The sequence below is a fragment of the Penaeus vannamei genome, chromosome 32, assembly GCF_042767895.1.
Source record: "Penaeus vannamei isolate JL-2024 chromosome 32, ASM4276789v1, whole genome shotgun sequence".
NCBI classification, from domain to species: domain Eukaryota; kingdom Metazoa; phylum Arthropoda; class Malacostraca; order Decapoda; family Penaeidae; genus Penaeus; species Penaeus vannamei.
The window spans coordinates 14,728,114-14,745,867 of record NC_091580.1 but is presented as its reverse complement, the minus strand read 5'-3'; the positions used below and the strand labels follow the sequence as shown (position 1 = coordinate 14,745,867).

At 41.1% G+C, this 17,754-nt stretch overlaps 1 protein-coding gene across 3 annotated transcripts in view; it reads right to left on the bottom strand.

Annotated features, from left to right (window-relative positions):
* Positions 1-1,714: 1,714 nt before the first annotated feature.
* The window catches only part of nac (GDP-fucose transporter nac), a 29,430-nt gene continuing 13,390 nt past the window's right edge, over positions 1,715-17,754 (bottom strand). For all 3 annotated transcript variants that reach the window (XM_070144762.1, XM_070144760.1, XM_070144761.1), the window contains exons 6-8: positions 7,140-7,219; positions 6,811-7,023; positions 1,715-6,415 (exon numbers count right to left, since the gene is read on the bottom strand). In XM_070144762.1, the coding sequence (XP_070000863.1) occupies positions 6,200-6,415; positions 6,811-7,023; positions 7,140-7,219 (509 nt within the window). In that variant the 3' untranslated portion in view covers positions 1,715-6,199. The remainder of the gene's footprint in view (positions 6,416-6,810; positions 7,024-7,139; positions 7,220-17,754) is intronic.

The window sequence follows — 17,754 nt, the reverse complement described above, 5'->3', positions numbered from 1 at the left end:
GAAATTACATTCACTTTATATACAAAATCACAATTCTGTCGAGGTCTATATATATATAAGATGATTTTGTCAATAACTCGTTAATCTAATTAAGTATTCAGCTGAACCCAAACAAGTCTAATTAACATAACATCAGAGGGTATCAACACATGGAAACATGATAGACATATAGGGAAGTATGCATGAGCCCCACTCAATTATAGTGCATATGAATAAGCATACTTGAACTATGCAACTGAATACCAACTTAAGTATTCCTGCAGTCAAATATAAAGCCTGTCTTCACTGTTCTTGGTATGATAAAACTTCATATGGCTAGGCATTTTTTAGTGAAAAAATTATCCTCAATCATCTATAACCTAAAAAATCTCATATTTCCTTGCACCATACAAACTATAATCTGGGGATCTGAGAAATTAGAAATCCACTTTTTAAGCTGTAAGGTCTAGCATTAGTTTACAAAATAAGGAGGAAGTGAAGCTAAGAAGAGGCTTTAACCCTACTTTAGAGGTGCTGTTTCCTCTATGAATGCAGCTAGGATCAAACAACTGAACAGCTGTTTTGCACACACAACTTCGATCAGCTCTGCCATGCAAGAGGTGACTGAACATGGGCATCACACATTTTTGAGGGAGGGAGAGGGAGAAGTGAAAGAGGGGGGGGAGGGAGAAAGAATGAAAGAAAGGGAGAGGGAAAGGAAGAATGGAAGAAAGGGAGGGGGGAGGGGGAGGGAGGGAGGGAGGGAAGGAGGGAAGGAGGGAGGGAGGGAGGGGGGACGGAAGGAAGGAGGGGGGAGAGGGAGGGAGGGAGGGGGGAGAGGGAGGGAGGGAGGAAAGAGAGAGAGAGAGAGAGAGAGAGAGAGAGAGAGAGAGAGAGAGAGAGAGAGAGAGAGAGAGAGAGAGAGAGAGAGAGAGAGAGAGAGAGAGAGAGAGAGAGAGAGAGAGAGAGGAAGAGCAATAGACAGGAGAGGGTGGCAGTGGTAGGAAGTGTGGGAATAGCAGTGTGTGAGAGAAAGAGGGAGAAGGAAGGAGCAAGAAGGAGATATAAAGGGAAAAGAATAAAGATATCTGTAAGATCACCTCTTAGATAAACACTGTTTCCTAAATCTATGAAGAATATATGTACATGAAAAAGTTGAAGCCAGATAAATCTGGAAGTACTTACATACTTATTTGGATGATAACATCAGGTAATTACAAATTGGAAACTATATAATATACATACATAACATTTGATGCATTAAAGAGCAGTATCAAAGTATATAAAAATATAACTTTCAACTCTATAAATAAAACAAAGAGATATTTAGAGTAAAAAGAAAAGACAACCTTATGAAAAGCATTCACCACCATACATGAGGATAAAGCACCAGCACAAAAGCTTGATTCAGATAAAATTATCAATCCCATGTAAAAGTTGTACACTGTAGAAACATCACCCTCTAATGGATCCCCTATATATTTCATGTCAACTCTTCAGTACTACATTTTGTAATAAAAAATATATATACCGAACAATTAAATTAAACACCTTACCAATACACAACCGAGACTTCATGCAAATGGTAACACTGGTAAATCTAGTTCTCATTTTACTAAGAAATTACCCATGAAGTTTAAATATAGTGTTAATTGTATGTGGACTAAAGATATCAATATCAATTTGTTACTTTAAGGGGGCCATCGCGCTCGAGAACGAAGTTCATCAGTAATTATTGTATTCTAGTGATTTTTTATTGTTATACACACATATAAAGTGATAAACACCACCAAATTTCATATCATTTGGATAACAAGTTATGAAGTTATTTAAGAAAAAGTTTTTGAACAATCACAGAATTTTTAAAATTGCACTAATCTATTGAACAAACTTTTTGAAAAAATATCACCTATACTCTATACCAATACCTAAAACTTGCAAAGACCAGAAATTTTAATTTCCTTTTAGTTTAGTGGGAATTTATTTTTTTCTAAATGTTCAGTCTTATGAACAAAGATATGGATTTCTATTACCTAAAAGGAAAATTGGCTTTAACAAAACCATCACAAACCTATTCAGCTTTCAAATGATCCAAACCCCTTTAGAATCACCCACGTAGGTATGGAGCCTTTAAAAAAATGTTGAAAACTGTTGACAAAAGCGTAGTTTTGAGATATCAGGCTGAAAAGTTTAGGATACTTATCCCTCAATGTTTTTTTGTATTTTTTATGTTTTTTTAGAATTCTTATCTCTGCGTCAACTAAAATAACATCTACAATTAGTAGTGTCCCCTTACTGTGTTATATGGGCCTACATCTGCAATATGGTGTCGTGAAGGTAGGAGGCGGCAACCTTTATCTCTGATTTTCTGGTGGAGTTTTGTCTCCCAGAGCCCCAGTCTTGACAATCAGGTGATGGGTAAACAGAGTTAACATCTAGGTACCAGAGAATGCTTAAAAAAAAAAATTGTCGTGTATATTTGCACAGACACGACAAAGTAAACATCGGAGCGCCTGCTATGGCTCGTTGTCTTGCAGCCGGCGCGCAAGTCCCTCAGCACCCAGAGAGGTACGTCGCTAATGAGCGCCCAGGTACACCTATGTGGACTTTTGCTTGTGGCAATCGTGCATAAGGCATTTAATTATGACATTGTGCATATATATGAGTTTGTGAATGTTCAAGGAACACTTTTATACCAATATCAGGAAAAAATTATATTACTTTGATATATGACAAAATGTTTTGTGAAATATATCTAAAACAAAATGTATGTATTGTGTCCTTTTACACACGAAATATGCTTTGATCGAGACTCCCTGGTAATATGTTTTAGTTTACGAGGTAATATATACGTATATCACGTACGAAGCACTAATGTTTAAAAATAGCCTTATAAGGAAGGATTGAAATATTTCCGTTACATTTCGCTCAACGGTCGGTACATCACAGCAGGGGGCAATTTGAATTGATTTGATATTGGTAGTTACTGTTGTAAAGACCAATTCAATACGAATGTTAACTAAATGTCAGATTTTTAAACTTCGGATGTATAAGCGAGATACAGATTATTTCATGTTGGAGATGATAGTACTCAGTAATACCTGCTCTAAAATAAAAACTGTATGGAATTTTGAGCTCGGTTGTATGCGTAGTCTTCGTCTGGCGTTCAAAAAGCTATCGCATCCGTTTCGTGCGTTCCCAATAAAAATGAATATGTTTAGACGTTACCATAAGTCTTAGGCACCATAAATTGGCAAATATCCCACAACACCTAGGCGTCTGCATGATTTTATGCACTTCTTAGTAAAGATAGTGGGTGCAAATGGCTAATCATAATCTATACACTTGTTCTCCTTTGCAATCTGTTACTATTGACAATTATCAAAGAAAATGGTACGAGAGGGATAACTAATATATATTATTATTTAGATATGAAAGTCAATGTAGGCCTACTAAATTATGATGATTAATCTTTTTAACTTTATGTGCGTGCGTTCACATACATATGATCCTCCTCGAAAATTATAAACACCCAGTGACCATCTCCCCGCTCCCCCCTGTGTGAGGCATGGGAAATATTCAACGACTTTCGTAAGTTCTCGAATTCAATGTACTAAATTCATATGCTTTTAAAATTCTCAAAATTGAACCACCATGTTGTATTCATGCCAGGACTTTATAATTAGAATGATTTTGTACTAATGTTGCCATCCACAGTTCCCCATTTCTTCAAAATAAAAATAAAAAATAAAAATAAAATGGAAAAAAAAAAAAAAATTAAAGAAAGGTTTTTATCTGGTTTAGACTAGTTGTCTCTATGGTAAAATGCATTTATTTAGCTTTTCTCACAAAAATATTAACTTTTATGAACAAAAAAAAAAAAAAAAAAAAAAATTACATACCTTTTCAGAATAGCATCCCTATTGAATATGAAAATTCCTATAAACTTGGTAATCATTGCATTGCAAAGTACACTAAATAAGCATTTTTTTTTTATATATATCATTAGATTCAGAGAAAAATAACAGAGGTAACGAACTTTGGCAAGGGGCCAAATACAAAACGCCGTAGCTCCATCATTTTTTTATGAATCTTCGGTACATCCCAACTCACGTAATTTTCATGCGATCCAAATGCAGTTTGTTGCTTTCACTAGAGCCTCGGCGTCCCAAGGCCAGGTAAAAGGCCGATTTTTTAATTTTTGCCTTAATCAAAAAATAATATTTTGATACTGAAAAAAAAATCAAAAATAGTTCTCTATGTCAAGCTAAAAATTCGGCCTTTTACATGGCTATAGGCTAGAGTTGATCTAACACAAGTATTTTTGGGGGAATATTCTGTAAAGAGCTGTGATAGTTGGGATGTACCGAAGACATACAAAAAAAAACAGCAATTTTTTTTTACTTTTTGGGGGGTGCCCCCCCAATGGGGAAGCAAAGTTAAAATATATATAAATATAACAGAGTGCAATTCTTTACTCTATAGCATGCAAAAAGAATCAATCACTTATCTCTAACCGATATTTTTTTATGATGTATAGAGTAGGGAAAGGTGGCCATTTTCCGGGATGGTCCCCTTAAAGGACTTGTCTTCATCTTTTCTCTACCATTTTCATTATTACCAAAATTGTGATCTCAAACTTTGACTTTATTCTTTCTTTTTTCTTTTAACCCACACATATTAGGAACAGAATTTTCTGTGACATAATAGTTATACAGCTGTATAGCCCTTTTGGCTGGACATGTGCTGTGTACAGCCAGCTCATGTGCTCACTTGCTAAAACAAGTTATGACATACATACGTCATACATATATCAATCTTTTAGCCTGTCGCTACGGGGTTAACCAATATACTAAAACTGCATTTTTGTACAGCTGAATTTTTTTTTGTCATATTCCTCCTCTCTACAGGACTGTAAAAATTAAAAACTGTGAGACATATCCAGGCCATTCTCTTTCTGAATGTTATAGGAAGAAAAGAAGAGAAAGAGAGAAATAAAAAAGTAAAATTTTATCAAATCATATAAAAAAACACAGTATATTCCCTCTTCTTCAACAGGGTAAAATAGAATAACCAGGAATAACCAAGTAAAATAAAATAACCATCCTAGAATAACCAGGGGAGAGACCTATTAAAGTTTATGGCAAGATCTGAACCTGAACAATGTCATAAATACACACATCTTAATATTGCCAAATTCGGCATTTTGGTCACTTTGAATATAAGTGATCTTAAAAAATGCACCCCATATCCCAAATACTGAAGTGATAGAGGGTACACCTAAGCTCAACAAATTTCTCGTTAAAATCCATTAAACAGGAGGTTATGATAAACTTTCTAATCATCATCATATAGTTCTCTATTGATATCTTTGTTTTATCTGTTTGCAAATCTCTGTATGCCCACTTGTGCTAATTCCTACTACCGGAAAGAACAATAAAGATTGCCTCAGTGACATTTTTATCATTCACCTCAGTATACCAGTCATGTTTTTGTGATCTCTTTTATTACACAGGATTATAGGACCAGCAATTGGCTCTCATTTCTTTATTAATCTTGAGGAGGCATTTTATAATAGAAAAGACCAAAATATCTATTTCCCTTTGAGCTGAGTCTCTCTGAGACATAAGAATTCCGATAATGACTAGCATATTTAAAGTATGACGTAAGAATATTTACCAAAGACAAGGCTTAGTACTTCTCCCATACATAAATGTGAAACTGAAAATTTGTATCTGTAACCTCTGAAATATCTACATGGTCTTTTCATACAAAAAAAAATCATTATATCACAAAAATCATATATAGATGATGATTAAAAAAAAAAAAAAAAAAAAAAAAAAAAAAAAAAAAAAAAAAAAAAAAAAAAAAAAAATATGGTTTGCAAAAATTGTCAATTTGGGTCATGATTTTGAAAATCATATATGGATCACCTTGTATGTAATATCTGCTGATTCAGAGAAATTTTAGTGGTGATAACACACATTTCACAGTCTAGTCCAAATCCAACCTCTGTGAAACCATTCTTTTTTCTTATGGTGCACTTGTGCCTTCACACAAACAAAGTTGCAATTAACTGGTGAATGTGATGATAATACCTAGCATCAGGTTGGTCACTTGGAATGTATATCCCACAACTATGTGCAGATAAACTACTGCAGGTGAGATAGATGTCATGAGAGCAACAGAGTCCACAGATCTAAAGAAACAAATGAAGCACTCAGACTTTGTCTTTACCCGATGAGAGTCCTGAATTATGAGAAGTCTTCATTTCTTGCTGCTTGATACGTGTGTAAGCCATGGAACCTCCAAGGACAATCCAATTGCTAATCCACCAGAGTGCAGCCTTGACTTCTCCATACCACCAAGTGGCCAACACAGTCTGGGCACAAGCCTTTGCTGTGCCACTGATGGTATGGGTTAGAGGTGAAGTTATCTGAAAGTACAATGGAAACCTGGTAAGTGCTGCTTTAGAGATAGTGCTTCTAGGTGGAAGATATAAATTTTTGGCTTTTTAATATTCTACCTTATATTTTATAAACAAGAACTCTAGTTATATTTAGCAACAACTGCTTTGAGACATAAAATCCCTTATTCCATAAACCTACAGGCACAGGTAAAGGAAATTAGCTATGTTCAGCATTACGTTTTATGCTACTTTTTCACACCATTATTCAATAAATATTCCAGGACATATTTGAACAACCTTAAATTCTAATAATGAAAAACTACACACAAATGAATGATATAAACCACATGAGAAAGAAACACATCCAAAAATTAAACCTTAAAATATCCAACTGACCTCAATGGTAACATGATAATACATACCTGAATCTGAAGTCCAGTTACATAGCCAATGGCAAAGCCAAAGAGTCCAGCAATGACCATTAATCCCCAGAAATTCAAAGAGCCTTCAGAAATCATCTTCCAAATTGCAGGTATTTCCCCATTTAGTATAATCAGGGGAATAAACAAAACCATGGCCAATGCATTGTTGTAATAGGACAGCATCCAAATTGAACCATCTAAAGCTGGTAAAACCTGTAAATATTAAGCTAGTTTTATGAAACTGAAATGACATAATACAAGAATTTAATATGGAGTACATTTTAATCACATCTACTAAAACATTAATTCAAACCAATGAAGTTTCTTACTTTCTTTGTAAAAATAGCATTCAAGGAAACAGATGCTGAGGCAAGGACTCCATATACAACTCCTGACACTGACAATGACCCTGTAAAAATTTTGAAGATAGTTTCTCATCTAGGAATATCAAATATCAATTGACAGATATTTAGTGCTCTGAATATACAATGAGAGTAGCTTTCAACTCAATAATGCTTGGGTGCATGTATATATTCACCATAGACAAAAACAATAGGATGCATACATAAAACCACCACTATAAGAGTGTGTGTGCAAGCGTGTGTATGTGTGTGTGTGCACGAGTGACTGAGTGTTTGAGAATGCATGAATGAGTGAGTGAGAGATGGAGCAAGAGCATGTGTGTGTGTGTGTGTGTGTGTGTGTGTGTGTGTGTGTGTGTGTGTGTGTGTGTGTGTGTGTGTGTGTGTGCGTGTGTGTGTGTGTGCGTGTGTGTGTGTGAGCGAGTCACGTGTGTCAACATGAGTGTGTGTGTGTGTCAAAATGAGTGTGTGTGCGTATGTGTGTGTGTTCATGTGTAAGTGTGTGTGTGTGCATGTGTGTGAGTGTGAGTGTGGGCATGTGCAAATGTGTGTGCAAGTGCGAGCGTGTGTGCAAGTGCGAGCGTGTGTGCAAGTGCGAGCGTGTGTGCATGTGCGAGCGTGTGTGCATGTGCGAGCGTGTGTGCATGTGCGAGCGTGTGTGCATGTGCGAGCGTGTGTGCATGTGCGAGCGTGTGTGCATGTGCGAGCGTGTGTGCATGTGCGAGCGTGTGTGCATGTGCGAGCGTGTGTGCATGTGCGAGCGTGTGTGCATGTGCGAGCGTGTGTGCATGTGCGAGCGTGTGTGCATGTGCGAGCGTGTGTGCATGTGCGAGCGTGTGTGCATGTGCGAGCGTGTGTGCATGTGCGAGCGTGTGTGCATGTGCGAGCGTGTGTGCATGTGCGAGCGTGTGTGCATGTGCGAGCGTGTGTGCATGTGCGAGCGTGTGTGCATGTGCGAGCGTGTGTGCATGTGCGAGCGTGTGTGCATGTGCGAGCGTGTGTGCATGTGCGAGCGTGTGTGCATGTGCGAGCGTGTGTGCATGTGCGAGCGTGTGTGCATGTGCGAGCGTGTGTGCATGTGCGAGCGTGTGTGCATGTGCGAGCGTGTGTGCATGTGCGAGCGTGTGTGCATGTGCGAGCGTGTGTGCATGTGCGAGCGTGTGTGCATGTGCGAGCGTGTGTGCATGTGCGAGCGTGTGTGCATGTGCGAGCGTGTGTGCATGTGCGAGCGTGTGTGCATGTGCGAGCGTGTGTGCATGTGCGAGCGTGTGTGCATGTGCGAGCGTGTGTGCATGTGCGAGCGTGTGTGCATGTGCGAGCGTGTGTGCATGTGCGAGCGTGTGTGCATGTGCGAGCGTGTGTGCATGTGCGAGCGTGTGTGCATGTGCGAGCGTGTTTGCATGTGCGAGCGTGTGTGCATGTGCGAGCGTGTGTGCATGTGCGAGCGTGTGTGCATGTGCGAGCGTGTGTGCATGTGCGAGCGTGTGTGCATGTGCGAGCGTGTGTGCATGTGCGAGCGTGTGTGCATGTGCGAGCGTGTGTGCATGTGCGAGCGTGTGTGCATGTGCGAGCGTGTGTGCATGTGCGAGCGTGTGTGCATGTGCGAGCGTGTGTGCATGTGCGAGCGTGTGTGCATGTGCGAGCGTGTGTGCATGTGCGAGCGTGTGTGCATGTGCGAGCGTGTGTGCATGTGCGAGCGTGTGTGCATGTGCGAGTGTGTGTGCATGTACAAGTGTGTACATGTGTGAGTGTGTGCAAGTGCGAGTGTGTGTGCATGTGCGAGTGTGTGTTCATGTTCGAGTGTGTGCATGTGCAAGTGTGTACATGTGCGAGTGTGTGTGCATGTGTGTGTGCACACTTGTGTGTGTGCTTGTGTGTTTGTGTAAGAATGTGTGTGTGCTTGTGTGTTTGTGTAAGAATGTGTGTGTGCTTGTGTGTTTGTGTAAGAATGTGTGTGTACATGTGTATGTGGGTGTGCGTGTATGCATGTGAGTGTGTGAGCATGTGTGTACATGTGTATGTGGGTGTGCGTGTATGCAAGTGAGTGTGTGAGCATGTGTGTGTATGTGAGTGTGAGCGTGTGTGCATGTGCGAGCGTGTGTGCATGTGCGAGCGTGTGTGCATGTGCGAGCGTGTGTGCATGTGCGAGCGTGTGTGCATGTGCGAGCGTGTGTGCATGTGCGAGCGTGTGTGCATGTGCGAGCGTGTGTGCATGTGCGAGCGTGTGTGCATGTGCGAGCGTGTGTGCATGTGCGAGCGTGTGTGCATGTGCGAGCGTGTGTGCATGTGCGAGCGTGTGTGCATGTGCGAGTGTGTGTGCATGTGCGAGTGTGTGTGCATGTACAAGTGTGTACATGTGTGAGTGTGTGCAAGTGCGAGTGTGTGTGCATGTGCGAGTGTGTGTGCATGTGCGAGTGTGTGTTCATGTTCGAGTGTGTGCATGTGTGAGTGTGTGTGCATGTGCAAGTGTGTACATGTGCGAGTGTGTGTGCATGTGTGTGTGCACACTTGTGTGTGTGCTTGTGTGTTTGTGTAAGAATGTGTGTGTGCTTGTGTGTTTGTGTAAGAATGTGTGTGTGCTTGTGTGTTTGTGTAAGAATGTGTGTGTGCTTGTGTGATTGTGTAAGAATGTGTGTGTACATGTGTATGTGGGTGTGCGTGTATGCATGTGAGTGTGTGAGCATGTGTGTACATGTGTATGTGGGTGTGCGTGTATGCAAGTGAGTGTGTGAGCATGTGTGTGTATGTGAGTGTGAGTGTGTGTGCTTGTGTGAGAGTGTGTTTGTGTTTGTGTGTGAGTGAGTGAGTGTGTGTGACCATGTGTGTGAATGTGTGTGTATATGGGTGTGAATGTGTGTATATGAATGTGTGTGTATATGGGTGTGAATGTGTGTATATGAGTATGTGTGTATATGGGTCTGAATGTGTGTGTGAGAGTGTGTGTACGAAGATGTGTGTGTGTACGAGTATGTGTGAGTGTGTGTGTACGAGTATGTGTGAGTGTGTGTGTACGAGTATGTGTGAATGTGCGTGTTTGTGTGTGTATGAGTATGTGTGAGTGTGTGTACGAATATGTGTGAGAGTATGTGTGAGTGTGAGTGTTTGTGTATGAGTATGTGTGTGTGTGTACGAGTATGTGTGAGTATGTGAATGTGTAAGTGTGTGTGTGGTTGTGTATGTGTGTGTGTGTGTGTGTGTGTGTGTGGTTGTGTGTGTGTGGTTTTGTGTATGTGTGGTCTTGAGTGTGTGTGTGGTTGTGCGTATCTCTCATTGTGTGTATAAGTGGTTGTGTGTGTGTGTGGTTGTATGTGTGTGTGTGGTTGTGTGTGTGTGGTCGTGTATGTGTGTGTGAATGTGTAAGTGTGCATGTATGGTTGTGTATGTGTGTGTGTGTGGTTGTGTGTGTGTGTGGTTATGTGTGTGTGTGGTTATGTGTGTATGTGGTTGTGTGTGTGTGGTTGTGTGTGTGTGTGGTTGTGTGTGTGTGTGGTTGTGTGTGTGTGTGTGGTTGTGTGTGTGTGTGTGGTTGTGTGTGTGTGTGTGGTTGTATGTGTGTGTGTGTGGTTGTGTGTGTGTGGTTGTGTGTGTGTGGTTGTGTGTGTGTGGTCGTGTGTGTGTGTGGTCTTGTGTGTGTGTGTGGTTTTGTGTGTGTGTGGTCTTGTGTGTGTGTGTGGTTTTGTGTGTGTGTGGTCTTGTGTGTGTGTGTGGTTGTGTGTATGTGTGGTTGTATGTATGAATGGTTGTGTGTGTGGTTGTGTGTGTGTGGTTGTGTGTATGTGTGGTTGTGTGTATGAGTGGTTGTGTGTATGAGTGGTTGTGTGTGTGTGTGGTTGTATGTGTGTGTGTGTGGTTGTATGTGTGTGTGTGTGGTTGTGTGTGTGTGGTCTTGTGTGTGTGTGGTTGTGTGTGTGTGGTCTTGTGTGTGTGTGGTTTTGTGTGTGTGTGTGTGGTTTTGTGTGTGTGTGTGTGTGGTTTTGTGTGTGTGTGTGTGTGGTTTTGTGTATGTGTGTGGTCTTGTGTGTGTGTGTGTGTTCTTGTATGTGTGGCCTTGGGTGGTTGTGTGTTCTTGTATGTGTGGTCTTGGGTGTGTGTGTGGTTGTGTGTGTGTGTGTAGTTGTGTGTGTGTGTGGTTGTGTGTGTGTGGTTGTGTGTGTGTGTGGTTGTGTGTGTGTGGTTGTGTGTGTGGTTGTGTGTGTGGTTGTGTGTGTGTGTGGTTGTGTGTGTGTGTGGTTGTGTGTGTATGTGCGTTTGTGGGTGTGTGTTTGTGGTTGTGTGTGTTTGTGGTTGTGTGTGTGTGTGGTCTTGTGTGTGTGTGTGGTCTTGTGTGTGTGTGTGTGTGTGGTCTTGTGTGTGTGTGTGTGTGTGGTCTTGTGTGTGTGTGTGTGTGTGGTCTTGTGTGTGTGTGTGGTCTTGTGTGTGTGTGTGTGTGTGGTCTTGTGTGTGTGTGTGGTCTTGTGTGTGTGTGTGTGTGGTCTTGTGTGTGTGTGTGTGTGTGGTTTTGTGTGTGTGTGTGTGTGTGGTCTTGTGTGTGTGTGTGTGTGGTTTTGTGTGTGTGTGTGTGTGTGGTCTTGTGTGTGTGTGTGTGTGGTCTTGTGTGTGTGTGTGTGTGGTCTTGTGTGTCTGTGTGTGTGGTCTTGTGTGTGTGTGTGTGTGTGGTCTTGTGTGTGTGTGTGTGTGTGGTCTTGTGTGTGTGTGCGTGTGTGGTCTTGTGTGTGTGTGTGGTCTTGTGTGTGTGTGTGGTCTTGTGTGTGTGTGTGTGGTCTTGTGTGTGTGTGTGGTCTTGTGTGTCTGTGCGGTCTTGTGTGTGTGTGTGGTCTTGTGTGTGTGTGTGGTCTTGTGTGTGTGTGTGGTCTTGTGTGTGTGTGTGGTCTTGTGTGTGTGTGTGGTGTTGTGTGTGTGTGTGCTCTGCTGTGTGTGTGTGGTCTTGTGTGTGTGTGTGTGGTCTTGTGTGTGTGTGTGGTCTTGTGTGTGTGTGTGGTCTTGTGTGTGTGTGTGGTCTTGTGAGTGTGTGTGGTCTTGTGTGTGTGTGTGGTCTTGTGTGTGTGTGGTCTTGTGTGTGTGTGGTCTTGTGTGTGTGTGTGGTCTTGTGTGTGTGTGGTCTTGTGTGTGTGTGTGGTCTTGTGTGTGTGTGTGGTCTTGTGTGTGTGTGTGGTCTTGTGTGTGTGTGGTCTTGTGTGTGTGTGTGGTCTTGTGTGTGTGTGTGGTCTTGTGTGAGTGTGTGGTCTTGTGTGAGTGTGTGGTCTTGTGTGAGTGTGTGGTCTTGTGTGTTCTTACCTAGTTGTTACCTAGTTGTTTGAATACGGGAGAAGAGCTATGCTCAGGTGGTCCCGTCTGCTATATCTAAATTATCGTGTAACTTTTTAAATTGATGCACAGTTTTGGCACACACTACTTGATTGGGAAGACTGTTCCACGATTCAATAATTCTATTTGGGAAACTATATTTGTGTTCAAGATCAAAAAGTCATCCTTATCTATCTTCACTCTTCCTGTAATGCAGTTGAAAAGCATAATCATGTCCCCCCTTTTCTTTCTTTCTTCCAAGGTAGTAAGTCCTAACTTCTGTAGTCTGTCTTCGTAACTCAGATCTCTTAGGATATGTGCCCATCTTGTCGCCGCTCTTTGGACTCTTTCCAGTTTGTCAATAACTTTTTTTAAGTTTGGACTCCATACTACTGCACCGTACTCAAGACTTGGTCTTATGATTGCTTTAATGATCTTCTTTACCATATCTTCGTCCACATACACGAATGCCCTCTTCATGTTGGCAATCAGTCCTAACATTTAGTGGACTTTTCATTTATATGGTCATTTGGGTTTAGGTTTCTATTTATGATTATCCCAAGACCTTTTTCCCTGTCAGCTGTGTCTAATACTGCGTCCACTAGTTTGTATTGGAATAGTGGACGATTTCTGCTTTCTCCAAACCTGACTACATGGCATTTATTGGTACTGAATTCCATTTTCCATGTACAACTCCACGTGAATAAGTTCTCGATGTGACTTTGGAGGCATTGGCATGAGACGTTGTCTGTTATCCTCTTTTGTATCTTTGCGTCATCTGCAAACATATTCAGACAACTACCTGGGCTTATGTTTGACTCTAAATCATTGGCGAAAATAGTAAACATAATCAGCGCCAACACTGATCCTTGAGGCACTCCACTGGTTACTCGTCGCCATGTAGAATGCTTTCCTCTAATTACTGTGTTCATTTGTCTTTCATGCAGAAAGTCTTTCATCCATGCGAGTAGGTTGCCTTTTACTCCACCTAGGTGCTCTAATTTCCATAGTAGTCTTCTATGAGACACCTTCTCAAAAGCCTTTTTAAAGTCTAAATACACACAATCCACCCAGCCGTCTCTTTCTTGTAATATTTCAGATACTCTATCATAAAAACAGAGGAGATTTGTTACACACGACCTTCCTTCTCTAAAACCAAATTGTTTATTTGATATCATTTTGTATTTTTCAAGCATTTCAACCCATTGTTTTCTAATTATTCTTACTAGCAGTTTGCATCCTACACTAGTTAGTCAAACTGGTCTATAATTTAGTGGGTTTTGTTTGTCGCCACTCTTATCTAAGGGTGTAACATTTGCGAATTTTCAACTTTTTGGTAGTTTACATTGTCTTAGTGAATTTTGGAATATTAACAATAAAGGAGTACACACTTCTTCGGCACATTCCCTAAGAACCCAGTTAGAAATTTCATCAGGTCCCTCTGCTTTGGTCTTGTCTAATCCTTTTAGTAGATCTTTTGTTTCGTTCTTTTTGAGGGTGATATTTACGAGGTTCTTTACGTTTGTACGGGTATTTGCCATATCAAAGCATGGATCCTGAACAAACACTGACTGAAATTTCTCATTTAGGATTTCACACATTTCTTCCTCCTTAGAATATAATGTTATTGTCTTTGATGGCACTAATTTGATCCCTAGTTTTAGTTTTACTATTTATGTAGTTAAAGAAGAGTTTTGGTTGACTTGTACATTTGTTGATTATATCCTTTTCAAAGTCTAATTTCGCCTCTCTCATGGTTTGGGTATACTCATTTCTTCCTACTTTATATCTTTCACATTCTGCCTGAGATCTATGCCTCCTGAATCTTTTCCAAGGAGATGCTTTTTTCCCCTCATTTTCTTGCATTTGTCGTTGAACCATTTTTGGCCATTTCTTGCTTCAATTTTGAATTTGGATATGAATTTTTCCACTCCTTTTATATAGATCTCACAAAATTTTGAATACTGAACATCAAGGTTCTCATCATCCAGAAGTGTTTCCCAGTTTATGTTATCAAAGAAATCTATAAGGCTTCTATAATCACCTATTTTGTAATTGTACTATTCCTTTCTTTCTTCCTTTCTTGTTACATCGTCTATGGAGGGGTCCAGTTTGGTTTAAGTGATGCATATTACATCCAGTTTATCCATATCAATTATTGTCTCTAGTTCAAGCAACTTCGAATTTGTATAAACTATTTCTATATAATCTTTAGGTATTAAATTTGGTTGCAGGGTTAATGTTTGTCTGCCTCTACATTTTGGTTCCGAAAGTATATTTGCTTTGCTTGGAGACCTCTCACCCTCCAAACAAAAGTTTTTTCCCTCTACAGTCCTTTGTTCATTTTTTTTTTTTTTTTACTTCTCCCAATTTCTTTTGTAGTGTTACTGTCATCTTTGGTCATGTTTTCTCTTATTCAGATTTTTTTTATGTTCCTCACAGGTGGCCAGAACTTTGGCTTTCTTTATTATATCAGTTACTATTTGCTTATTCAAGAATGTTACTTTTAGAGGCCATTTCTTTCGCTTTTCGAATAACCCCAGCCTCCTGTGAGCTATGTTATTCTGCTCGGCGAATTCGGGATTAATGACCTTGAGAATGTCTACAATTAATTTCTTGTCTTCGTTGTATCGATCAATTCCATCTTCTACAACTCTTTCTTCATGTCCCAATATGACTATGTCCTTGTTTACGTCAGCCAAATTAGCAATATTTCTTGCATGTTGCCCAAGGTGGGATTTGAATTCGTTCTTCTTAATCGTTGCTGCAAGTTGTGTATTAATTTCCTCCTTTGTGGTCTTGATGTCTTTCTCTATCTTTTCTCCATTTCATTCACGGTTTCCTTTACCTTTGATACATCTGCATATGTAGCTGTCATCTTCTTCCATTATTTGAGCTTGACTGTTTGACAAATTACTTTCAATCTGTTTGACAGTTTCTTGAACTTTAATGACCTCAACTTTTTCCTGTAGATTTTTTGCTTCGGATTCAGCTTCTAACTTTTGCTTTAGTTCTTTAATTTTCAGGTCAGATTTTTCCATATTTTCTCTCTGAATTGTTGCATTTCTACGCAGGTTTTCTACCAATTCCTTCAGATTCACATTCTCTTCACGTATTTTGAGGCATTCTCCTACCATGTTGTCAACCTTGGCTTCAAGAGCCTCAATTCTGACTGCTGCTTCTGCTAACTTCATTTTTCTTGTCTGATCGCAGTTGTTCCTCATTAAACAAACAAAAACCAGAGATGTACTCACGTCAGTTGTCCCTAGGTGTGAAACGCTTACCATGCAGTATTCGCGGTCACTTCTTGTTTCCCTCTCCTCTCTCACGTCCCAGCTTACAAAGCCACACTATCTTTTTCTGTTTTTTCTAACTTTCTCCTTCACTTTCTAACCCAAATTTTCCTTTCAACATGAACTATACACATATACATACACCCAAGGCTAGCAGACTAGACCACCCATTGCTCAAACCTCTCCATATTTAACATGTAAGAGCTGTACTGCACAGATGCACTGCACTTCTCGCCTATGTGTGTGTGTGTGTGTGTGTGTGTGTGTGTACGAGTGCGTGTGTGTGTGTGTGTACGAGTATGTGTGAATGTGTATACAAGTATGTATGAGTGTGTATACAAGTATGTATTAGTGTGTATACAAGTATGTGTGAGTGTGTGTACGAGTATGTGTGAATATGTGTGTGGGTGTGTGTGGTTGTGTGAGTGTGTGAGTGTGTGTGTGTGTGTGTGTGTGTGTGTGTGTGTGTGTGTGTGTGTGTGTGTGTGTGTGTGTGTGTGTGTGTGTGTGTGTGTGTGTGTGTGTGTGGTTGTGTGTGTGTGTGGTTGTGTGTGTGTGTGGTTGTGTGCGTGTGTGGTTGCGTGTGTGTGGTTGTGTGTGTGTGGTTGTGTGTGTGTGTGTGTGTGTATGTGTGTGTGTGTGTGTGTGTGTATGTGTGGTTGTGTGTGTGTGTGGTTGTGTGTGTGTGGTTGTGTGTGTGTGGTTGTGTGTGTGTGGTTGTGTGTGTGTGGTTGTGTGTGTGTGGTTGTGTGTGTGTGGTTGTGTGTGTGTGGTTGTGTGTGCATGTGCAAGTGTGTGTGTGGTCTTGTGTGTGTGGTCTTGTGTGTGTGGTTGTGTGTGTGTGGTTGTGTGTGTGTGGTTGTGTGTGTGTGGTTGTGTGTGTGTGGTTGTGTGTGTGTGTTTGTGTGTGTGTGGTTATGTGAGTGTGGCTGTGTGTGTGTGGGTGTGTGTGTGTGTGGTTGTGTGTGTGTGTGGGTGTGGTTTTGTGTGTGTGAGTAAGTGTGTGTGTGTGTGTGTGGTTGTGTGTGTGTGTATCCATATTTAACATGTAAGAGCTGTACTGCACAGATGCACTACACTTCTCGCCTATGTGTGTGTATGTGTGTACGAGCGTGTGTGTGTGTGTGTGTGTGTGTGGTTGTGTGTGTGGTTGTGTGTGCATGTGCAAGTGTGTGTGTGGTTGTGTGTGTGGTCTTGTGTGTGTGGTTGTGTGTGTGTGATTGTGTGTGTGTGGTTGTGTGTGTGGTTGTGGTTGTGTGTGTGGTTGTGTGTGTGTGTGTGTGTGTGTGTGTGTGTGTGTGTGTGTGGTCTTCTGTGTCTGTGTGGTCTTGTGTGTGTGTGTGTGGTTGTGTGTGTGTGGTTGTGTGTGTGTGGTTGTGTGTGTGGTTGTGTGTGTGGTTGTGTGTGTGTGGTTGTGTGTGTGGTTGTGTGTGTGGTTGTGTGTGTGGTTGTGTGTGTGTGGTTGTGTGTGTGTGTGGTTGTGTGTGTGTGGTTAGTGTGTGTGTGTGGTTAGTGTGTGTGTGTGGTTAGTGTGTGTGTGTGGTTAGTGTGTGTGTGTGTGGTTAGTGTGTGTGTGTGGTTAGTGTGTGTGTGTGGTTAGTGTGTGTGTGTGGTTAGTGTGTGTTTGTGGTTGTGTGTGTGTGTGGTTGTGTGTGTGTGTGGTTGTGTGTGTGTGTGGTTGTGTGTGTGTGTGGTTGTGTGTGTGGTTGTGTGTGTGTGGTTCTGTGTGTTTGTTTGTGTGCGTCTGGGTGTGTGTGTGTGTCTTGTGTGTGTGCGGTTCTGTGTGTGTGTGGTTGTGTGTGTGTGTGGTTGTGTGTGTGTGGTTGTGTGTGTGGTTGTGTGTGTGTGGCTCTGTGTGTATGTTTGTGTGCGTGTGGTTGTGTGTGTGTCTTGTGTGTGTGTGGTTCTTTGTGTGCGTGTAGTGTGTGAGTGTGGTTGTGTGTGTGTGTCTTGTGTGTGTGTGGTTCTTTGTGTGAGTGTGGTTGAGTGTGAGTGTGGTTGAGTGT